This window comes from Hyposmocoma kahamanoa, unplaced genomic scaffold (assembly GCF_003589595.1).
Source record: "Hyposmocoma kahamanoa isolate Upper Pololo Valley unplaced genomic scaffold, ASM358959v1 180, whole genome shotgun sequence".
Lineage (NCBI taxonomy): Eukaryota > Metazoa > Arthropoda > Insecta > Lepidoptera > Cosmopterigidae > Hyposmocoma > Hyposmocoma kahamanoa.
Window position 1 is genome coordinate 902,840 of NW_020653711.1, and position 26,272 is coordinate 929,111.

General features: G+C 37.3%; 1 protein-coding gene across 3 annotated transcripts in view; it reads left to right on the forward strand.

Annotated features, from left to right (window-relative positions):
• The window catches only part of LOC113226032 (RILP-like protein homolog), a 66,708-nt gene that overhangs the window by 6,267 nt on the left and 34,169 nt on the right, over nt 1-26,272 (forward strand). For all 3 annotated transcript variants that reach the window (XM_026458539.1, XM_026458538.1, XM_026458537.1), the window contains exons 2-3: nt 7,352-7,469; nt 20,868-21,007. In XM_026458539.1, the coding sequence (XP_026314324.1) occupies nt 7,352-7,469; nt 20,868-21,007 (258 nt within the window). The remainder of the gene's footprint in view (nt 1-7,351; nt 7,470-20,867; nt 21,008-26,272) is intronic.

Consider the following 26,272-nt stretch of genomic DNA (forward strand, 5'->3'; position numbering starts at 1 on the left):
CAGCAAAGTTGTTCTACGTCTCATGCCTTGTAGAATCCTGCGCTTGCTCAGGTTTCAATACATACACTCGTGTCAAAGAACTTTTGCAGCCTTGCATAACAAATAACTATTTTATATAACGATTAAGGTTTAAGTGTTATTGAGTTCTTAGGTTTTCACGTTTGTTGCACTTCGAACGTGTGACCATGGGCCCTGTAAAGGGCCCAAAACGTTGGTTTGTTTGAAAAAACAAATCACGCGATTTAAGTCCGAAAAAGTAGTTTCATTTCCAATTTATTTATTATTACGATTTTTGTTTAAGAACTCTACGTCTTTATGAGACTCCATTTGTTAATATACTCTAAGTTTCGAATAATTAAATTTAAATTCTCAAACAATTTAAACTTATATTATAGTATTATTTTATGTTTTTATTGTTACTTTTACTTACTTTAACACTAATGACGTTGTATTATGCATTAGATAATAGGATACGTTCCTATTATCTAATTTATTTTATTTGCTGTAAGTTAAACTGCGATATAAACTGCGATGCCCTGCACGGTTACATAGCTGTACTTTATATTGCAACAAGAACTTTCATATTTCCCGCATGATGCAATGAATAAACGAATATGAATAGTTAAAAGCTTCCAACCACTAAACTAGGCAGAAGACGTCTTAGGAGTTAAATTAATATAGACCATATTGACGTTGTGTAATAAGACAAGTATGGTAACTCCATACAAACTGATCAGCGAGGGTTGTAACTGTGGGTGTCCGCTGTGTGTCGTGTACGGACGCACACATTCGCATGATCTCGCGGTACACTAGCGTTTCATAGCGCGTGTCGTCCTACGCTCTATTTATTATAAAATTGAAGCGGGTTGCTCGCTATAAAAAATACATCAAATAGTAGACGTGTTTATTGTTGTATTTGTGATAGTTGCCTCAAATTTAGAATTGTTCAGCATTTCAGCTCTATTTCATAATCAAGATGCCAATCTTCGATTCTGGTATAAACATATCAACGTGTACCTACTGCATTTAACAAAGGTTATTTCAACATAGCACGGGAATGCTGTGATGAACACATTAATTTGTTCAAATTATGTTTACAACGTGTAAGTACAAATAAAATAATAATGTAACAATCTTACGCTCCGAGAGAAGTGTAGGCGTTTACGCGCAGAATAGGCAAAAAAAAAAGTAGTTGCCCTACTTGCTCTCATTATACTATGATATTGATTTGAAATTAGTCTGATTTAAGTACATTACTGACAAACTTAGCCCATAGCTTTTAAGAACTTGCCAAAGTAATGTGGCTATTAGATTTCTAAAGTCTCGTCTTTGCTACACAATAACTGTTGTGATTAATTACCACCCCCATTTAACCTTTCTGTAGTTTGAAACTATTATAAATCGATGCCCTGAAATACATCTCGCTCACTAAAGAGCACTTACTATCAAAGTAATCAATACCTCCTACGCTCTCAGTATTTATATTTTGTACACTGTTCGAACTTTTCTAACACGGGGCTAGATATCTTGTCTGTTATGCCTTTTGCTCTGTTGTGCTGCTTTCTATAATAACTGCAATATTGGTAATGGAAACTATTTATACGGATCTAAAATCGCGTGTTTGTTTTTTCAAACAAACCAATATTGCCAGGTCTTTATAACTTCAGAAGTTGTTTCGAACGCTGTATACAATGAAGCGTTGTTATTTATTTAGCAAAACATTGGAAGACGTGTGAAGTCTCCAACCCATTATTGAACCTGATGGCCTAAATCAAATGACCACGAAAGTCTTAAAATGGATATAGTCAAAACCAAAGGTTCCAAACTTTATGTCTGGCCAATTTTTTTCTTGTTTTGCGTTCTAATATTGATTTTTTTTTCCAAATTCATTAACTTGTAATGTGTTTGGCAGTTGACAAAGTGTTAGTAAGACTTTATATTTAAAAAAAAATATGTTAAAATTTTATTTATTTATCTAACCGAATGTCTTATTTGTTGTGAAATTTTAAGTATTTCTTAGGTAATTTATTATGTCTGTTATAAGAAAGTATAATGTATTTACATAAATACTGAAACTAAAATTTTGATCACGACGTACCTAAATGGCTTCCTCTCTCGGGAACCCCCGTTACGATCTCATGCACCACCTATTTTTTTCGCTTATTTGGACCCCTTGTAGGTTAGAGTGAACCCCTGGGTGTCGATATAGACCACTTTGGGAATCACCGGTCTCTTCTTAGAGAACACTGTCCAGCAGAGTGGGAATATTAAGGAGTTGATGATGATGATTTGTTATATTGTTATCATTTATTTGTTGTTTCCTATTTGCTTAACTGGTTTTTGCCGTCGTTGGCAGTGAATTTTAATTTCACGCGGCCTCTATAGACGTTTACAATAACCTCCCCCAGTAGGCCTACATCCTGTGTGTAACCCTCTGTTGACCTTTACTTATTAAGACCTTTTAATATACAAAGGTCAATAGAGTGACGTCATTATTGAATTGCCATTCCGAGTTGACGCACTTGGAGTGTACTCCCTACGGATATTGTGATTGCCTGAACGAGGAAAAGAGACTTAATGGAATCTTCAAGAATGTTATGTGCTTACTGTGACAAACAAAATAATGATCAAAGAATTTGAGTCAGTTTATATTTACGAACGTAAAGTCTCATAAATGACAGCCAATCAAACTATTCAACTGAGTGATTGACCTTTCGTGTACGGCCATCAGTCGTAAGTGCTATCTATGTACAATAAGGGCCACTTTAGAAGACAAGCGTTAGCAAGCTGGTTTGGTTCATGACGTCTGATTCCCTGAACATCTAGTCGCTTCACGTCCAATTCCCTTAGTGTCTAGTCGCTGGACGTTCAATGTCCTGAACGTCCAATTTGATTTTATGTGACTCCGTGACTCTTGTCATTACTAATAAAAGATAATAATAACAGAACAAACGTGTCGGTTTGATGAATTGAAGACGCACGATGCGAATGAAGCTTCATTCTTGACATAGTCTTTATCTATTACCTTTTTTTGGTCGTGTATTACTTGTTTCACAGTAATTGTTTCGGAAGAATGTCGGACGGAAAACGGGAATGGACCTTCAGGATCGGATTATGGCCTTCGGATTAGATATTCGTGTATATAGTTGGACATTCGGGGAACCAAACCGCGTTTGGCGCGCACTACACGAATTTCATACTTAAGTAGCCGTAGTTTTTATCATCTGCACCGACTCTTATACATTTTAGACGTTGATGTTGTAGGAGGTTCTATGAGCCTTAACAAATGTTTTACTATCTAATAATAAAACGTTGTCAAAGTTACTTTGACAAATTGCGTTTTTATAGTTATACAGGGTGCAATCGTTGAGTGTACTCAAAGATTATTCCGTAAATGTAACAGATATCAAAAACCTTTAAAACTGATACCGAAAGTAATTTACCTAATGAGTGAAACGACATCGATTTTAAAAATAAAACTAGAAGTAGTTAAAATTTTTCCGGTTATAATAAGCTCCCATTCATTTAATATGACATTTGTTGAGAGGATTTAGTAGACCTACACAAATAACAAAACTGCTGTAAATAAAGTAATAAAACTATATTTAATAAAACTACATTTTAACTGAATAGTATCTAAGTGATGTTTATTTTTAAGTAATTACAAAATTTTGTATTCAAAGCAGTTGCGCAAAACTAACACCCCCAGCGTTTAACGTTAAAATTTCTAGTTTTATTTAAAACAAAAATACTCACGTAACGTACTTTCGATATCAGTTTAAAGATTTTTTATATCTCTTATATTTACTGAATAATCATCTGGGCACGCTTAACGATTACAGCCTGTATACATTTCTTGTGATTGAGACATAAATTATTTAATGTTACTGGTCGTGCTTTCAAAAACTTCAGGCATGACTTATTATCTTGAAATTATGAAACGGTTACACGCACTATGATTGACAGTCAAGATATGAAGAATGGAGAATAATAGAAAGTTTTGTCTTAACAACTTAAATATTTTTACCGATTATCTTTTTAATTATCATACATGGTGATGACTTTACTCCTCATTGGTTGATGATGACGAATGATGCATCGGAAATATGTTGTATCATCCATATGTCGACATAAAGAACTGTATAACTAATAAAGTCTGTTTCAATCCATTTCAAACAAAAAGCAAAGAAAACTGTTTGGTTAAAATTCTAAAGCAATCACTCAATAAATCGAATAAGTAACACTTTCACGTATATTTCGAAGATTTGGACTTGATATCTCATCACTTTTTCCAACAATATTCTTTGGAATAGCATCGTAAAATCGTATTTGAAAAATGGTAGTCCAAAAGTGAGGTAATTTTTCATCTATACATCTACGACTTGTCTATGGTTGCATAGTGCTGTACAAAAGTAAACATTCGGTTCTTTCAATTAAAATTTTTGAAATCGATTAGTAAATCGAATATTTCAATCGCAATGGAACGAGTAACTAAGTGTAAGGATTTGAAGGAGGATTTAAAATTAAGATTTCGGAAATATGAAATATGCTTGTATAGGTTATGTAAGGAAAACCGCTAGTATGAATCAATTTAGCAAATCGATTCATTCAATTAATTAATCGATTTGTAGTTGGCATTGCAATTAGCCATCACTAAACCGTCTATGGTCGGGTCAGTGACTTGTTTGTTTACATTTTGTTCAAAATGGATTGAGACGAAGTATACATACCCTGTGATAGAGATACTGTTTACATTTTTCCATGTAGTAAGAATCTATTTATCATTGATTGTGACTTGTATTAGCACAATAATACAAGTCCCTTATATCATATTTTACGATATATTTTACGCAACAAAATGCCGCAAAGCAACTGGCAGTAAGCCAGGATAAACCTAGTTTTGAACTTTTAATTCATACTCCAAACTTGGACGTATGGAATGTTTCCAGATTCCAAGCTGTGTTAACTTTGTTTAGAGAAAGTATGAAGTAAAATATTGTTTTACTTAAAATAAATAACGAAATCTAATTCAAATATAATTTAGCCTTTTTAATGAAACCATAATATGTCTCCTTTTGTGTATGATTGCTGCTTACAATAGTTCGTTGTTAATCACTTCGGTATAAAGGTGTTTCGCCATATCACACCTTCGGCGAATATCACATATTCGTAAAAACAGGGACTGCATACATTTCTTCATTTTTCCCTAGAGGGCGCGATGCTCAAAATAGAATTTTTTTTATGATACGTATGACATCATATTGTTGGTCGAAGGTGATGTAGGCTCTGTTACGTCATTAAAAATAATAAAAGTAAAGTTATAATTAGAATTCAAAATGAGCTAAACCTATATTCTTCTAAATTCCATTCTCTACTTGTTGTATTCTATGTAGTGTAACTGGGGTGTAGCTTAAGATGCGTAGCGAGAGGTACTTTTATGAATTTAAAGCGGAATAATCTTCAAAATATACTTTATTGTATTCTTTCACATAGTTTCGGCGTTGGGTTACAATTCACTCTGTCAAGATGCTCCATTCTTTTCCTTACTTTATTTTACAAAACATTCTAATTACAAAACTATTCATTCAGCCAGTGGCAGTGATTCTACTCATAGAGTAGAGCATAGACTACAGTAGACAGGAACAAACTCTTTGCTGCTAGGTGCAGTATGTTCGGTGGTCGGTACGAATGTCATTTTAAGTTTTAAGGTTTATTATTTGTATAGTAAACGTATATAGTGAGTGAGGTATCTATCCTATTTATATGATATATAATCGAAAAGATACACGTTTCTATATGGTACGGTATCTCGAGGGTCGAATACTTGCCAAGTGAAGCCTGAAAACCAGCAAATTGCTGAGGCTTTTACCTTTTCTTTGACATAGATTTAAGCATTTTTTTATCTTAGGGTCGTATTCTAGAACTCTACTCAATGCTCAAGTCAGGATTTGAGTATGGTTTAAAGCACTCGAAATCATACTCAAGTCCCTGCCATTAGGGTCATATTTCCAGTGCTTGTGTTGCCAGTGCAATCCTGACTTGAGCATTGAATAGAGTTCTAGAATACGACCCTTAAATATTATTGTATGTTTTCTGTTGAATAATAAAGTGTTTTTATTTTATTTATTATTTATTTATGAACAAGTGCGCCTAGTGGTAAGCGACACGCCTGTCCGCAATAGTTGTAGTGCCACTCAGAGCTTTTAATCACAAAAATCTGAAGGCACCGCCACTGTGTCCGTCAACCTGACACATAAGTTGACAAGTCTCATGTGTCTGTAACTTCACCAGTACCCTTCAAAACCGAAACGCAGTGATGCTTGCGTTACTGCTTGGTTGCAGAAATAGGTAAGGTGGCAGTACTTTACTGGACGAACTCTTTCACAAGGAACTTTACTGAACATTTAAGAGCTCTTCAAATGTGCTCAGTAGCTCTAAAGACAAAAAATAAAACTTTTAAGTCGTGCAAATTTTGTCACCGGTGATGCGATGTACTCGTTTAAAATCCTAATAACACTAGCACCTTTGACTCCTATCATCTTGTCTGTCTCTATGTAATCAAATATTTCGTACCGGTTGGTATCTTGAAAATGCCAATTATTGAAAGACGAAACTCAAAAAAAGGAGGAGGTTCTCAATTCGATTGTGTTTTTTTTGTATGTATGTTACGCGATAACTGCGGCTGATTTGGTAAACCTATTTTGATGATCCTTTTTTTGTTGTAATGGGTTAAGGTTAAGGGTACCATTAAAATTTGAAAAAAATATTCTACCTCAAACTAGGGGATGAATCCGGTTTCACCCACTTCCGGTAACCGATTTCAATAAAACTTTGCAAATAATTATGTAATTCGAACTTTGAGGTCGTTTTTTTTTAAAAAAAAAAGTTACAATTATTCAATTTTCTAATCGTGTTTTCTCAATTGCACAAATTTAAGTTACTACAGTATTTGGTTTCGTGTGGGATATTTTTTGTATAAATATTCACTAGTTTATTGTTATTATTGATGCAATAACAGACCAGTACTGTAAAGCTTCACAGCTATGTGGTTAGATGTATCTAAATTATATTGACAAAATCTGGCTCTGTACTCTTGTTCTCCTTCCGACATCTCCGAAACAATTACTGTCAAATAAGTAGTACTCGAACAAATCAAAACACAAATTCGATATTGTTTTTTTATTTTTGAAGCTTCATTCGCATCATGCATCTTTTAATTTGGCCGAATATTATTTATTTGACGGAGAACAAGAGTAGACCCCCTGTTGGACACCCGTCCTGTCGGATCGAAGGATTTTTTTCTTTATCTTCGATCTTTGTATTAATAATTCAAACTTTTAATTTGTTGCAGGAAATTGAAGCAATCGAAGAGCAATGGCGAACAGAATCGGCAGAATTGGTGACCGCAGTGGCTCGGCTACAGGAAGAGAACAAACGACTTCGGCGAACGATCAACGCTCCAGCAGACGGTGAGTCAGAATTTGTTAGGTTAAGACAATTTGGACGTATCTATCTCACATCTCGTGTATTACTCACCGTATGATGTAGGTGGTTAAGATTCTTTAATCTGGTTTTATCAGACGTTCTGACAACTTCTATATAGATACATATTGGAAATGAAACTTATTTTTTCGGATCTGAGTCGCAAATATTGTTTTTATAATCGAATTTGAGGTTCTCAATTCGGCTTGGTTTTTTTGTATGTTTGTTACGCGAGTACTCCCGACATATTACGTGAACCTATTTCGATGATTCGGTTTTTCTTGAAAAGGTACTCACCTCAGTAGTGATCTCGTTCAAATTTGAAGAAAATATTCCACCTCTAAGTGTGCTTTTTAATAAAAAAAACCAATCGCAAAAGTTTCTGGAATTACACCGACATATTTGCCAAGTTTTATGGAAGTCGGTTAACGGGAAATGGATAAATCCCGATTCATTCCCTAGATTGCCAACTGTAGAGGTGGAATATTTTCTCCAAAATGAAATGGGACCAAAATACCGAGTCTCTTTCCAACAAAAAGAGAAGAAAGAATCATCAACATTGGTTCACAAATGACGGAGTTATCGCGTAACATATATAGTAAAAAAAATTCTGTCGAATTGAGAACCTCCCCCTTTTTTCGAAGTCGGCTTCAAAAGAACTTTTATTTTGTAAAATGTTGTATTGTCTATGGTCATTTAAAAAATAATATTTTACCGTGCATTTTGAGAATAGGCGGGAAAGTTGTAAGTTTATAAGTCACGAAAACGCCCAGAACTGGTGAATCGTAAGAATGTCGTATTTGATTACGATAACATCAAACCCCACACACATCTATACATAGCCGTCAAACACTATTGTAGTTGGGTAGGGATGTGCCACTCTATCATGAGACTTCCTTATGTTTTCTTTACATGATAATAAATAAATTAAAAACGATTTGATGCTAGCGCATTGCATTTAGTTCAATTGAGAATTTCCTTATTTGGTACAATGGAACTTATGCAAGGAACATGCGTAGAGAGGACGAGGCGCTACTTACAGTTAAAACAAACTTTTTCGTGCAGTCGACAACTTAAATTTTGTTCGTAAATTCAAACGTTATAACGGTCATTGACAACCTACGGACAGAAATATAGAATTTGGCGGTTCAGTAATTGTATTCCAATATCATTACGATCCCTTTTGTACATTGGAACTTAGCTTTAGTATGGGTTTGTCGGAATCCAGAGCATTCGTCGTTCGTTCTGAATATTGATTTGCTGTTGTCAGTTCGAACAATCACATGGTTGTGATGTTCAGTGGAGAACATCATTTCGAGCACGTGTATCATGTGCGTGCTCCACCCTAATTTGTTTTCTTTTTTTATAACAATGGTTCCGTATCCAGGCTTCTGGCACGCACACGCTACCTTCGGTTTGCGTTATTTATTTATTTATTTTTATTTATTTATTTATTTATAATATACAACTTACACTAACAGTAAAAACCAAACATGCAAGCCATAGTCAATATTGGTTGGAGTCAATCACTGCAAAAACGAAGCTGCTGAATATCGATCACAGAGCTTTGGGCGGTGACCGACTCCAAGTAGTAACCAGCCGATGTCAGAAACTTCGTCCTAGTGTTACTAAACACGTCAGTGTCCTCAATTTGATTCAAAGATTCAATAACGGCTAGAGTCTCGTAGAATGGTGTCCGTCTTAGTGTCTCCGTACGGATTAGATGTAGCGCGAACAAGGGATGTCTACGTTGGCGCAGAACATATCGCGGTGTTGGCGGGACAAAGAAAGGTATCTGAGCCAATAGAGGGGGGTTACTGAGATATCCCCTTATTAAGCAAAAGATGTATTTAACCACTGCAAGCTTTCGCCTTACCTCCAAAGATCTATAAGACACCATTCCCAAGATAAATGATGTGGGGTACATATAGGGATAATACCCATGAACTTTTTTGTATAAAAACCGCAGAAATGACTTCTGGATTCGTTCTATCATTGCGATGTATAATTTATTGTGGGGATTCCAGACTGCACAGCCACTCTCCAACCTACTACGAACAAAGGCATTATATAGGTTACAAATTACCTCGCGTTGATCGAAAAGCTTGGATTGTCGTTTTATAAAGCCGAGACTTTTCCATGCAGAATTGCAAATATCGATAATATGGTCACCGAATTTGAGTTGTGAATTAAATCTTACTCCCAGATCTCGTACAGACTGCACTCGATCGAGGGACATTCCACCGATAGTGTACTCATTTAGGATGGGATCTTTGCGAGAATACGACATTACGGAGCACTTATCGATATTCATCTCTAAACCGTTAACTTGGCTCCATGCGAAAATGCTGTTAATATCTGCTTGCAATAGATCGACGTCCTCAGTGCCCTTCACCGGCATAGCAAGTTTAACATCATCAGCAAACATAAGGCATATGGATGACTTTATAGACATGGGGAGATCATTAATAAGCAGCAAGAAAAGGAGGGGACCGAGACTGCTACCTTGACCTATGCCAGAAGTAACAGCATAAGGTGACGAATTGACGTGTCCATAGTCAACATACTGTGTTCTATCTTTAAAATACGTCCTGAAAAAAATCATTAAAGGAGCCGTAAAACCTGCAACGCCCATTTTTACAAGTAATTGGTCAATATTGACACGATCGAAGGCCTTGCGGAAATCGAAATAGGCAACATCTACCTGGGTTTTGTGATCAATATTAGACCCTATCAATGTTGTTAAATTCAATAGGTTGGAAGTGGTAGAGCGTTGCGGCAAAAAACCGTGCTGTTCTTCGCAAAACCATCCGCGAAGTTGTGAAGTTATGGCCTTACAGAGTACCGTTTCGAAAGTTTTTGCAAACACTGAAAGGATAGCAATAGGTCTGTAGTTGCGAACATCGCTTCTCGAGCCGCTCTTGTGGATGGGTATAACCTTAGATGCCTTCCAATATTGAGGGTACGTATTGGATCTGATGGAAAGGTTATATATATAACAGAGCGGCTCGACAAACACATCGCAACAGTCCTTGACTACAAACTGAGGGATTCCATCAGGGCCCTGTGTGAGTTTAGGTGCTAATCGTCTGATAGCCTTTCGTACATCATTCTCACTGATTTCATTGACTTGGACATCTTGCTGGGAGGTGGCATGTAGAGCGCAACCAGCTGACCTGAGACGAGCATCCTCGACGCTAAGATGAGGGAGATCTGGCAGAAAAACACTTTTGAAGAATTGAGCAAACGAGTCTGCAATCTCTTGTGGAGCCAAGCAATCAAATGTAGCAGGCTGATAGGATAGTTGTTGTCTCTTCACAAACGACCAGAATGAAGAGGGGTTGTGTTTGATACCATTTTGAACTCTTTTACAATAGTTAATTAGATCACTTTGTGAGTTTTTATCAACCATTTTCCTGTAATAGGCGAATAAACCATAATATAGTTGATTATTTGTTTCTTTATACAACTTGTGATACCTGTTTTTGAGTTTATTTAATGATATTGTGTCGAAAGAAAACCATACCGGATAATTAGTACATTTGTTAAAGTTCTTATATGGTACAACCTCTTCTATGACAGTGTTGATATTTGAGTATAGATAGTTGACAGCCTCATTTACATCACCGATGTCATACAAGGGCGTCCAATCCATGTGAGACATCTTCATGTAGAGTTCATATAGGTCTGCCTTGCGAAAATCCCTAACCCTCGGCATAACGACGGAGCCTGCAGAATTTGAATATTTGCGGTTCAAATTGGGTAAGCCAAAAGAGACATCAAGCGGTAGATGGTGCATTTCATCAGACACCAAACCACACATTGCCTCGACAACTGAAACCTCTGACATCGCCTGATTTGTCAAAACTAAATCTAATAAATGTCCTAAACTATTCATAACATTACACATTTGTGTCAAATTGCAAGATGATAAAAACAAATCAAAGTCATTACGAACTGTAGCTGTGGTTGAATATAAATTGAAATCGCCAACAACGATCATAGGTAGATCGTAATATTTTTGTAACAATTTTTCAATACAATTGAATACAGCATAATACGAAGATACAGGCACTCGAGGATGCAAATACACCACACAACAGACAAAACGCACTGACCCCTTAGATACCATCGCACAAACCATCTCATGTTCATCATAGGGATCAGCATCACACTGTAGGGGGCGGAGCACATAGGGAGTGCGCGCCGCAAGCAGGACTCCTCCACCTCCACGCAAGCAGCGGTCGCATCGTACGACATTCCATCCAGGCGGAAACACTTCGGAGTCGTGTACTGAGTCATTCAGTCGAGTCTCGCTTAACGACAGTAAGTCACTTGGAAATGTTGCTAATGTATTTTTGACTTTGTCTTTCTTTCCGTTGAGACCCCTCACGTTTTGGTAATAAAGTTCTACCTTATGGAATGGTTTCTTTACTTTTTTGGCGAAAAAATGTTCTACCGGAGGAGGTGCTCGCATGGGTTCGTCTATTTCTGTACATAAACCATTCTTGTAGCGATACATTCTTAGGCCAGTTAGCTGGTGACATGAAATATGCAAAGTGCTCCGCCGGAACACCAACAATGAAACACTTATGCGATTCGTGAGACTGTGGAGGTGCATTCGCCGTAAATGTGTTTCCTTCAATTTTCTTCCTCATATACGACAGGACGTTCTCCGCGGTGGTACTAACGTGAAGATTCCATATGTGGATGTATTTTACAGGCTCACTGGGTCTTAGTTCCGCGTCAGCCTCACCCGTAGCTTTTATTACAGAACGGCGGATGCGCGATGCACGACGCCTCTGATGTTCTCTCGCCGGCGCACTATGAAGACTATCACAAGTTTCAGCCTGATGATCACGAGATTCCTCGAGGATGTGAACGGGCGCGGAGTATGTGGCTTCGTTACAACTACTGCGCGCAACTTGTGTTGTTTGTTTATCCGTTTTGGTAACCGTCGGACATGTAATACTCACGGCTCCGCCCTCAACTGCATCCACGCGTATTCTGGTAGCAGCCAAATTCTGCTCTATAGAAGAAGTTGCCGATTCGAGCTGGCGTAATCGCTTGTCATAGCGTTCGGTTATGGTTCTGAAGGAGTTGTTTTCCTCTGTTAAATTCTGCACTGTTGCAGTCAATTCATCGAACTCTGATTTCAGAGAAGAACAACTCTGATGGAGGTTCTTAAAACACATTTGAAGGTCTTTAATGTCGTTTGTGAACATGTCCAGTCGAGCATCTTGCTTTTTGAAATGAGCTGTGACCAGTGAGCGGAACTCGCGCAATTCAACGAGGATCGTCTCAATCGATATGGCACCAGCGGCTGCGTTACATGTTGGAAGGACGGTGCGGGGTAAGTTCCCATGGTTTTCCGATTCAACACGAAGCGAATCATCAATCAATCCCACTGTATCATCCACCATTGAAGGAGTCATATGGGTTCGAATAGGAGTGTGGTCATTTTTTGGTACGCGTCGGGTAATAAGTCCACACTCTGGGCATATCCAGGTGCGCTCGAGATCCTGTTTATGGGTCACAAAGTGTGTTTTTGTAATATTTACACACATATAGTGAAACCTGCCCCTACATTTGCAACACTCTAGTAGTTCACCTATGTTAATGTGTTGATTACAACCCGCGCAGTTCCTCATCTTTGCGTGCTATGTTCACAATGCTCTCAGGAAATATGTAGAAGAGGTACTGCTGTGCCGACACGAGGAGTATGTGATGGATAGTGTATACAACAGAATTTTCTCACCTCTCCCCTTTCTTCCACGAATCCTATGCAGTTACGACACTGAGTAAATTCGCATAGGTGCAGAATTGTAGCGGCTTAGCTTCCCCGTAAGTACGCAGCCGATCGTAGCTTGTAGCTCTTGCCAAGTTGTAGAGGTCCCCTATGTAGACGTCACTGACGAGGCGCAATGTATTGTCTCGCTCTAAACCCGCTAGGGGAGCACCTTACGGTCCCAGTGCGTAAGTGCGACAAGGAGTTACCGATGATGACACTAGACACTTGTAGACAATTGCAAAAACCAATCGTGCGAGACACCGATCACACGGGTTGCGGTCCATATGCGAAAGGTCTTACTAGTTGGTCGGCCAGAAACGAGGAAGACCAACGACACTGACACGATAACTACACGCAAACACCGTAAGATGGAGGTCTTATCACTGGTTATGTTCGGACAGTTAGCGTAAAGACGTCTGTTCACTGTGGTGTCTAACACCGGTTTATCTTTATTTACCGGTTATGTTATTGGGAACTTTGAGTAAGTGGTCCCTGAAAACCAATTTACTTCATTGAAGAAATAAGCAGAAAAAAAGGTATACTACACTGGGAGACTTTGCATTCCCAATCAATATTCTTAATAATTTTATATTTTTTTGTCTACCATATCAATTACCTTGTCTCAAACCAGGGTTTATCTTGTACTATCAGTACCATAGCAACGAAATTAACACCGTGGCATTACCAAGGACACCCACACCAGAACCAATTTAGAAAAAATTGATTCCCAAATTGGTCTTACCTGGAATCGAACCAGGATCTTCCTCATCTAGCGCCCACAGTAAAAATCTCTGGCCCTACAAGATCGTGAAACAGTAATTGGGTTGGCATTTCGATTAACACACAAGTTCTTTATAGAAAGCCCAAGTTGATAAATTGGATCAGAACGAAGGAATCAAATCAGACAGATAAAAGTTGACTAGAAGAATTCGACCCCTAATTGAATTAGAGGACTACACGTAGAGAGATCATCCAATTTAGTTTGCGCTCTTAATTTATTCTTCTTGTTAAAGTTATACGGTATCTTTAGTACTCAAAATTTTCCATAAGTACAGTCTTTGAAGTCTTCTTAATCTTTACTAGCAGAACTTTAAACTTTCATGGATTTGTCACAGGCAAAAAAGCCGTACCCAAGAAACCCAAAAACAAACATCTGCTTAAGAGAAATTCGTAAGATCTGCTAACTAGATCCGTAGATCAGTTAGGAAAGCGGTAGCCTTGGTTTGGCAAGTTGCTGGTGCGAGTCCAGCCAGCAATAATAACAACAAACTAATGGAGTATTGTCACAAAAAAATATATGGATGTAATTGTAATATAAATATAACTTTTTTATATAAAAAAACCGACCTCAAAAGTTCGTGGAATTATATCTATTTGCAAGTTTTATTGAAATCGGTTACCGAAAAGTGCGCGAAACCGGATTCAACCCCTAGTTTGCCACCCTTAGAGGTGGAATATTTTCTTCAAATTTAAATGGGAAAATCAGTTTACAAATATGTTATCGCGTAACGTACATACATACAGAAAAAAAATACAATCGAAATGAGAACCTCCTCCTTTTTTTGAAGTCGCTTAAAAAGGGTAATTTTCATGTTAGTTTTCTTTATTTAATTTCGGTGGCAATTTTTATTATTTAAGTATTCAATTATATTATTGTGAAGCAATACTCTATGATAATATCCTATAATATTTAAATAATAAAAATTGCCACCAAAATTAGGTAGATTTCTCTACTCTACTAGCCTGAAATTTACCCAAAAACAATATGATATTAAATAAAATAGATACTTAACTGACTTAACTAGAAGTTTACATAAACTGCAAAAGTTTATTATATAAAAGGCTCTCTTCGAGTTTTCCAATAAAAACAGTTTAATCAAAAGCTAAACAGAATCCTGAAAAGCAAATTCACAGAAGCTTTATAATTCTATCACAGAATTAGGAGCACCCATTTCAATCTAAGACAGGCTAATCCAGGCTCTAATACGTCTGTCGGTTTGCACATTACACACCACCTGACCGTAACTCACCAGAGTTTCAAGCTATGTAATATAGTACGCAGTTCACTCGACAAATGAAAACCTTGTTTGCGTTAGGGTATCTAATTTAAGTACAGTTTTTTTTTTCAGGGAACTGAATGTTGAACGATTTTTTTAGTAGGTAATCATTGGAAAAGTTTTGTTTCGAGTTCTTAAGTTTTCGAGAGTTTCGAGTTTCGAGTTCTTAAATAGAGATACAAGTTGACTTTAACACATAATATATTTGTTTGACATAATTAAACTGCCTCCGTGGCCAAACGGTTACCATACCGGACTGCCACGCAGAGGTCCCAGGTTCGATTCCCGGGCCGGGAGAAATATTTGTATAGCCTACAATTGTTTCTCTCGTGAGTTTGGGTGTAATTTGTGGTTGTCTAAGTGTGTGTCCATGGCACCCGCGACACAGGGTTTCCCTAGTGCGGGGCTATGTTGAGTGTGTGCGTTAATAAAAAAAAAAAAAAAAAAAAATTGCAATGACGTGCCAGACAAATTACATCAATTACCTGGTCTTAAACGAGGGAATTCTATTTACTATGAATACCAGACCAATGTAAATCTCTCCGGGGCACTACACGGACCATCCAGCACCCACAGTGCAAACCGTTGTCGTCACCTCTCATGGAAGAATGGCATAAGTAGAGTTACGTCAAACATCTACAATATTAGTTGATAAAATTACAAGAATTGGAGAAGATGTGGCTTATATTTTTCTGTATCTAATGGAGCAATAATCGTTTTTAACGTAACTCCATTTTTCCATTCTTCCATGAATTTTATTATTTAGAATGACAAACAGTGTTTCAAAGGTGTAGGAGTTATTATTTTGTATTGATAGCTTTGTCATAGTAAATCATAGCTTTTAATAACAGGTACGAAGAAGATAAGGGTAATTTTCAGATTAACCGGAAGGCGTTCAGTGAGACGGCCCCCTACTAGATGGACGGATGACCTTGTAAAGGTAACCGATGGATGCACGTCGCGTCTGGTCTGGAAATCTTTGGGGAGGCCTATGTTCAGCAGTGGACGTCTTCCGGCTAATATGATGATGATGATGTTTCAGGTGAATTTTCTTTATTTAATTTTGGTGGCGATTTTTATTATTTAAATATTCTCTTAATATTCGAGTGCACGTATCTTTAAATATTATTTAATATTTCATGATAATATAGTCGAATACTTAAATAATAAAAATTACCACCAAAATTAGGTCGAGAAAACTAACCTGTTAAACCTGTAAAATTACCTTTAAATACCTACTTTAACCAAGTAGGTTTAACGTGAAATTATGGAATTTTCTATTAAACAAAACATCGAAATTAAAATTATTTTACTTCATTTTTTATTTTTTTTATACATGACAGATAGATGATTCCACTCCACCTGATGTTAAGTGGAAAGTGAATCCAAACGTGTAGGGACCTAGTGCAGTGTTGATACAATGCGTGCCTGCAATAATAAGATATGCAATAATAAGAGTAAATACATACATAATAATAATAAAACAAATATACGTCGCCTTATTTTCTCAAACTCGTAATTTAAAGCACAAAGTTAATGAAATGCAAAAAATGGATTGTATATACAAATTTTACAGGCTAACTTCACATCACATTTCCTTCATATTCACACATTTTCTTTTACCTATTCTTAAAATAAAGCATCCAAATTAACACCCTTGATAAGAAATTTAAAATTAATAGAAAATTTTGCGGCATCCTGAATAATCACTCATCACACACACACACAAAAACAGGCTTTACAAATTTCCTCGACTTTTCCAAATGTATAAGCAGTACTGCACTTTGCAGGAATATAACAAAAAATAAAAAAAACTGAAGTAATAAAAAAGGTAAAGGACGTGGGGAACCGCATCACGAAGCTAAAGTGGAGCTGGGCAGGGCACCTAATATGGAGACAAGATGACATATGGAGTAAGGCGTTAACTGAGTGGCGTCCTCTCTCTCTCTCTCTCATCTCAGCGTTGTCCCGGTTGCGTCCTCAGCAGTGTTGCTGCGGAGTCCGGGGTCCGCTTTCCTGCTTTTTCTCCTCCACTTTGCACGGTCTTCGGCATCCTTAGTGGTGAGACCATTGGCACTCATATCACCCTTGGCGACGTCAAGCCAGCACTTCTTGGGTCTGCCCCTTCTACCGGGGCCCGGCGGAGGTGGCATAGCCAGACATTTGTTTCCCACGTAGCATGCCGGTTTCCGTAAGATGTGGCCGTACCAACGTAGGCGGCTTTCTTGCAGTTTATCTGCAATGTCACGGACGTTACCTGAGTGGCGTCCAAGGACTAGATACAGGAACGTCGGGCGTCCAGCGGCGAGATGGGCGTATGACATCTCAGGAATTGGTGGGAAGAACCTGGATGGGATTAGCACGGGATCGTGGGGAGTGGCACAGAAACTTGGAGGCCTATACCCAGCAGTGGGTGAAGTCAGGCTGTATATGATGATGATGATGAATAAAAAAGTAAATAAGGAAAAAGTTAAGAACACAAAATTATCAAACACAAACTCATACATCGATTAAAAACGTGAGCATTTTCGCATAATTGTCAATAACGATTGGGACATCACAACTACTACATTACTAATAGGAAAAATAACTGAAAGACTTGATGTTTTTTTGTCTGACAACTATAGAATTGCTCTTTGATATGAAGTATGTATTATAATATACATATCCTTATGGTTTTTATTTGAAGTATTTATGGAATGAATCAGTTGACAATCAAAATGAAGTTAAACGGATTAAACAACTTGATATTTTTGCACTGTGAAATACTAAATTTACGATTACAATATATTTACCTAAACTTCAAAATAATACACATAGAGTGTTTACTATCTACCTCTGAAATCTTTTCATCTGCAGGAAGAAATTTCTGTTAGAAATAAGCAGAACCTTTTGTGTGTGTTTTCTTTGTTACTAAATTATTTTTGTTTTTTCTGTGCAATAAATAAAAATAAAGAAATAACAAAAATGGCATGTTTTTACAATTACAAAACTTTAAAAAAAAATTACTACCATGGTCATGGTATTATGTAGGCAGGTAGTTGCTACACATTAAAAATATAGAATACGATCCTAGAGCTAACAACTCGTCGGGAATAATTTAAGCGCTCAAACATTTTGCATTCTACTGCAACTTTATAAGTTGGGTAGTCTGCAAATTGTCCAAGTTGCAGCATCAGACTACTGCGAACTGGAAAGATGTTTATCCATCCATATGCAAGCATCCTAATTAAATAAACCCCTGAATAGAAAAAAAACTTTGAGATCAGTCCAGCTGCAGTGCCACAGACAAAGCTTAACAGATAAACAGACAAAGCTTCAAACGTATATTCTTCTTTTTTTGCGACGGGGGTTAATGATATATTTACATTTTTAGTAGCCGTAGAGCTCTTTGTGAAAGGGTTGCTGACTGAATCCTAAAAAATCTTACATTGTAGCATGAGCAGCAATAAAACTTCAGATTTTGATATAATAATTAAACGTACTACTTTTGTTTAATATTATATAATGACATGTGAACAGGGGAAACCTGTCATTAGCTTTACTGTTAGCCTATACACTATGTAAGATATTTTATCGTTGGTTTTCTTAATCAATATTTTTTTTTAAGTCTTCAAAATTGAGGTAAACATCAGTACAGAGTACTAAAAAAACCGACCTATAAAGTTGGTGAAATTACGTCTATTTGCCATGCCTACTTTTATTGAAATCGGTTACTGGAAAGTGCGCAAAACCGGATTCATCCCGTAGCCACTCTTCGAGGTGGAATATTTTCTTCAAATTGTAATAGAACCAATACTGATGTACTCTCTTGCCAACAAAACAGAATCATCAAAATCGGTTCACAGAGTTATCCCGTAACATACATGCAAAAAAATATTCGGTCGAATTGAGAACCTCCTTTTTTGAAGTCGGTTTAAAATATACTTTGTTTCTGATCTATGATTATAAGATACAACTTATTCAAATTGATCTTGTCCATTTAGGAGTCACGTAGGATACCGTGCCTTAAATACCAGTTCCATTTGGGTCAGGCATTCTGTCATGAAATATAATATCTGTCTTTTCTGATAAGGGTGAAATTGAGGTCTTTCATGACGTAGGAAGGTTTCAAGTAAACACTTCCGAACGTCTCTAATATAAGATATCTTTTGGTTAATGTACGCAATTACAAAACGACTTGCCAATATCGCCTTTGCGTTGAATGACGACCTCAATGGCCCAATGGTTAGCACTTATGCGCTAGATGTGGGACAGTATGACCACTTTTTAAGTTGCATCTGATCTGTGTTCTGGGTAAAGGTCATAAAGTACGGGCAATTCTCTAGTTTGTGATCACTAGAAGTAACGCTCCTTGTGAAAGAGCTTATTTCTGCCGCAAAGCAATGAAGCGAGCTTTATTGTGTCCCAGTTTTGAACGGTGAGGGTGCTGGTGAAAGTACAGGCACCTGGGGATTGTTTATTTTGTCTTGGGGTGGGGATGCATTGGCTATGCCCCTCAGATCTTTGCGATTTAAAGCTCTAAATGGGGCCGCAACTGTTATGGGGTAGATTTTGCTAACCACCGGGCCCACTTGTTCCACATGTCACTAATGGGAAATATATATCACAAATGGGTACCATTTGGCAAGAATGGAAATGATGAAAAAAATTGTTTCAATTGTTCTCGGATTCAGGAATTGTAATTCTATGTTGTGATGTCAATTATCAGTTTTTGTTAAAATTGTATGTAGTCTGTTAGTGATATATACCTATATACCTTTTAATCTTCTCTTGAGTTCATCCAGACTTTCTTTGAGTTCATAGCGCCGTATGATTTTAATAAGTATTTCCAGGCACTTAGGGGCACGCCAGCAGGCACGAAGGGGAGATAGTATACAGTGTGCCATTGTTTGCGGAGAGGCTACACAGTGCACACCTTTATATTACACGTATTTTCCATAATTAATATGACCGTTTTACTTAATGTTAATAAGGTTTTCTTTCATGCGTTTAATCAGTAGTTAATTATGTGTATGTATATTTTTTATCGAAATATCAGATTTTAATGCTGTTTTTAGAAACATGTGGTAGCCATTCGTCCAGTGAAGTACTGCTACCCCTTACCTATTTCTGCCGTCAACCAGTAATGTGAGCGTTACTGCGTTCAGGTTTTGAAAGGACGCATGGGACTCGTCAACTTATGTCTCAGGATGACAGGCGCAGTGGTAATGCGATTTAAAGCTCTGAGTGGCACTGCAAAAAAAGCAATTACTTTTTTTATGATACCGAGTGTCTGGACGTACAAGTGCGCCTGGTGGTAAGCGATACGCCTGTCCATAGCAGTGCCATTCAGAGCTTTCAATCGCAAAGATCTGTGGGGCACTGCCATTGTACCCTTCAAACATGGAACGCGGTAGTGCTAACATTACTGCGGAAATAGGTAAGGTGGCAGCAAATATCTGGACGAACTTATTCACGAGGAGCTCGACTGCTACTAAAAACTAATTGAATAAAGGGCATTGTTATAGACTTTGAAAGATTTTTCCCGTGTTCAGGTACAAGTGCCCCGCCCTCTCCGGCACGTGAACATGACCAGGAAGTACTATCACGATTGAGTAGCACGGCGGAGAAGCAGCGTGCTACGCTCCGTCGCCAGGAGCTGCAACTACAGGAGAAACAACAACTTATTGACAGTGTGAGTACAGCCTTAATCATACAGCTTTATAGTTCTGGAAGCTAGGATTGATGGGTACCTTTATTCATTTGTTATTGACGTTTTGGATTTCACGATTTTCTTACCACCCGGTCAATATTCAATATATTTATTGTCTTCTTCATTATTAAAATTAAAATAATTTTGCACATATGCCCTTAGGTTGTCTTAGGGATAACAAAAAGAGCAGAGACAGGCGAAGGTTTAGATTAGTCTTTAATTGTTCACTATCAATATATGTATAATAAGAAGTGCGTCGTTAAGAAAATTCTAATTAAATTAAATTATAATAATATGAATATACAATGTGACGTATGTAATTCAAGATTTTGTTTATTAATTTTATTATTAAAATTTGTTACAATATTTTCATTAAAGTATTCGTTTAACTTGTAGTACATTTGTTAATTAGGTATTATTTCAAATAAATAAGAAAGAGTGAATACTTTCTGTCCTTCTGAATGATTGGCGGGATATCGTTGAATATATTTACCGACATCGCGTGGGGACCTGAGCTGTGTATTTGTAGTTGAGATTGTAGCAGAAGCAGTCTTTTGCATGAGCATTCTTATTACGGCGGCTCGTTGAAAGCAAAAAAAAGCAGTACAAACATCTATACCAAGACACAGAAGAATTTCGTCAACCTGTTAACTTGACGTGTAGCTCAGTTGGCGTTCAACGCTACAGTATAGCGTCGACACAAGTTCAAGTCCTGTAAGGTCGAAGAAATTTTTCTTTGTGTTCTATCTTTATATTAACAATTGTAACCTAATTTCTGTTTTTTTTTTATGTTAAAGGAACGCTAAGTTATAATTTCACTGATATTAAGCGACGATGTTGCTCGATTGTCCACTAAATGCCTATTCACTGTAGCCTTGAATAGCCCTAAATTGTAGCTTTCACTAAACACAAGTGCCGTTTCGTTACACGTGGAGTGGAAAAATACCGGTTGCTAGGCAGTTTCATTTCTTTGGGCAAACAGGATGACACATTATTTTTGTTCATTTACTTTACTCTTCTTCTTTTTATACCATAATTTATTGTATTAGGTAATTAATTACTGAATTCCGCAAATTTGTATGTAGTAAGTAGTGTATGTTTGTTAGTTAGGTGTTCATTCGTACCAATATATTCCATTTTCCAAGGCAATTTTCCTTAAACGCTTACTGTTCTTGAACAAGTATTTTTAGGAAAAAACAAATGCCAATTTACATTATATTTATAATGCAATAATGTCAATATTGGAGAATTTTCTCGTCATCTTATTATAATGATTTTGTAGACGCAATGTCAATGTATTTTTTTATGATTCCAAGTCATGCGCCAGGTGATAAGCGATAGGTCTGTAATTAGTAGTTATAGTTCACGTTCCTGCTTGGCGGCAGAAATAGGTAAGGCTCCTTTCACAAGGAGCTCTACAGCTGCTATCGGTTTTCTGATATATCTGTTTTTATAAATCCCTTCTTAAAACTAATAACCGATTTTATTTGTATTTACAACTTAAATTATGAAACTTACATTCCTCCTAAGACCCAACAAACTGCAATGGGAAAAGTGCTGCTCCATGAACAGACGACAGCACATCAAGCTACACATACGGATATTTGAACAAAAATGTATAGCTAGATGTGCTGGTGACTTTATATTAATATGTACTAAATCGACGCTTTACTTTCTCAAACTCGTATCTTATAAAGAGTGATTATTCAGGAGATGGCGAAACGTCCTATTTATTTTAAATTTCTTATCAAGGGTGTTAATTGGGATGCAGTACTTTAAGAATAGGTAAAAGCCAGTGTGACAATGTGTAAATATGAAGAAAATGTGATATGAAATCAGTCTGCATAATTTGTACATACAATCCATGTTTTGCATTTCAGTAGCTTTGCGCTTTAAGATATGAGTTTGAGAAAGTTAGGCGACGAAATTTTCATATAATTACATGCTTCAAGCTCAAGCTAGTGTGCGCTCAGTTTTGCATGAAAATACAATGCGCTAAATTTGAATGCGTTATTTTCATTACACATAGAGCGCACTATAAGTTTCCGGAACTGGCCACTTACATAAACAACATTGAAAATGGAACTCTTTGGCTATAGAACACAGTTTGTTTCATCCGACTATCACTTGTACATTGTGGCGGCGTCATTTTAGAAATTGGTTGTCTACATCACCATGGATCTAACTCCTGAAAATTTTCGTGGTATGATTTTCTACGACTTTAAGTGTAATTTCACAGCTTAGCAGAACTTCGCTCGGCATCAAACTGATATTGGCGATGAAGCACCATGCAAGACGAATAGCTGGTTTGCAGAATTTAACCGAGGTCGTGTGAATCTCAGTGACGAATTTCGTGATGGTCGCCGTCTACTGCTGTGAACAACAAGAACATCGATGCTGTGCGTCGTATGATCAAAACAGACAGGCATGTGACATATCCCGAGTTTCGGGCATCTTTAAGCATAGGCATGAGTCAAATACAATCAACACTACACAAACATTTGGGTGTGAAAAAGCTGTGCTCTCGGTGGATCCCACACAATTTGACTGAGGCCAAAAAACGGATCGCGCCACTTGGTGAAATGATTTTGATTACCAGAAACAACAAAAGGGCGTCAAATTTGGTGTGGGACATAGTAACAGGTTACGAAACATGGATTTATAGTTACGATCCCAAAATAAAGCAGCAATCGAGCGTATGGGCCTTTCGAGATGAGCCGAAACCAACCAAAGTGGCGCGCGTGCAAAGTGCCTCTAAGCAGATGATTGCTTCTTTTTTTAATAAAACTGGTCACGTGGCTGCTGTTGCTTTGGAGAATCGTTGTACCGTGAATAGCGATTGGTACAAGACCATTTGTTTGCTGGAAGTTATTGACTTTTTATTTATTAATTTATTAACTCCGTAAAAATAAACGTAAACGCCGCATCATCTTCCACCTCGATAATGCCAGTTCTCACAAGGCCAGACAGACAAATGAATTTTTGAATGTGAACAACGTTGACCTTTTGAGCCTTCCCGCATACAGTCCCGACCTGGCACCTTGTGACTTTTATTTATTTCCAAAAATTAAGAACCAGTTACGCGGTCAAGGATTTTCACCACCTGAAGAGGCTGTCGAAGAGTATAAAATATGCTTCACAAATTGTCACGGAGGAGTGACATAAATGTTTTCAAAATCGGTTCATCCGTATGAAAAAGTGAAATTAATTCAGAGAAATAAATTCATTTCTGACCATTTATAGTATTTTTTTTTATTCATTCCGGAAACTTATAGTGCGCCTCACGTAACACGCACTGGGCATTTACGTGATCGTCGGAATAATATTGTCTGAGCCTAATTTAGAAATTCCATCGTACCTATGTAAATTTTTATATTCACGGCGCGTTTGGAGGTTATTCAATATCACTAATGGTGTTGGTATACCGTTATGTTTCGTATTGTGCCAGAAGCCGAAAAAGACTTAAAGAGCAGTTTTGTAGTTAAACGTCAATCAATAATAAGTGGAACTCCCATGACTTCCTACACACTGACATAATTCTCTAAGAGAGGGGATTAGAGATAAATTAAACTTAAGTATCAGCGTAGATTGCTGTCTGTACGTTACTTTCAATTTAGTTAGGTTCGAAGGCGGAGTCGAGTGATTGTAAAGGTCAAATGATTGCCTGAATAAAACTTCAGAAATGTTATTACTTCTCACGGTGGCGGCATCTACCTATCTATGTCTTTAAAGCGAGGTATTTCAACCGAGCCTAGATTTCAGGAAGTGAGGCGTGGAGAAAATTTGACACAGATCCAACGTCAACAAGCGCCCGATGGTGACTGACACTGTCAGTCACCATCAGTTAGACAGGGCAGCGGGCGGCAGCGGCGCCGCGTGTCGTTAACCCGCTAGGGAATCTGCAAATTTTGTGAATTTAATGACTATAGGGCTTCACTGAAAATCAAAATTTAGCAGGTTCTCTGTAATGCTTAAAGATAAATATCTTCTTGTAAAAATTAGGTGCAAAGTTAGATATTTTATCCTTGGACAATTCGGTTTGGTTTTATATTTAATCTGTTTTTACGATTTTATTTTATCGGATGAAGTACATCCTATTGTGTAACAAATTAGCACTTTCTCTTGACATTATTCTTTTTTTTTGTGTATAGTATAGTTTTTGTAAGTTATATTATGGTAACACAGCTTTTCCCGCTTCTCCAGTGACTCGCCTTAATTTCTACGATACATAAGTACACCCCCTTACCCTTCAAAATCGGGAACACAGTAATGCTAACATTACTGCTTGGCGTCAGAAATAGGTAAAGTACTTCCCTGGACGAACTCTTTCACAAGGAGCTCTACTGCTTACAAAACATGCATATGATAATACATATAGTGTGACATAAGACCAGGCGCACGACTTGTTCGTCTCGTCACTTGGTGTTATATAAAAAAAAAGTAGACCTAGTATTGGAACGTATCATGTGTTGAGATATAGATACTTTTGTGTTAAAACAATGGTACATATTTGCTTCGCACGTGTGTGAGTAATAAAATGAATTTCAGACGCCTAAATTTACTCCCAATTTTGGCCCTGGTACGCGTATTCTCAAAATAGGATTACAGCCCAACACCCTTCCCGATGACATTACGTGGGCAAACAACATTCCCTTTTTATGGCTGCTTTATTACATTAACAATAGGGTTGAAATCAGATATATTGTTCGTAATAAAACTGTGACCTCAGTGCCTATATGAACTAATGAAATTTGGAACTTAGTTTGTTCAACCATAAAGGAAGAAGCCACTAAAACATGTAAGACGGAATACAAAGTTTTAAACATTGAAAGAACTAAGATGGTTTTTAGATAACAACGTTTTAAACACGAAACTACATTAAAGAGAATTAATTAATGATATTTGCTTAAAATATGGTTTAAAAAAGGTGGTACAAATACGTAACAAAACAGTACTCATATTTTACCGATAGCGACATGCAAATGTTTGGCAGCTAAAGAATTCTAAAGGAAGTCCTATTATGTATTAAGGCGAATTTATTTTGGCCTCTTGTCCGATACCCATGCGTTCCGTCGCCTCTCGCCGTTTCAACACACTATGTGGCATGTAGTTTTAAATTATAATTGCACTACATATACGCAGCGTCACCGCTCAGGCGTCGTAGAGGCGCGCCGTTTCAAAGCACTGTGTGGCATGTCGTTCTGACTTATATGTAGTACAGTGAAGCGTCACGACGCAACGTCGTAG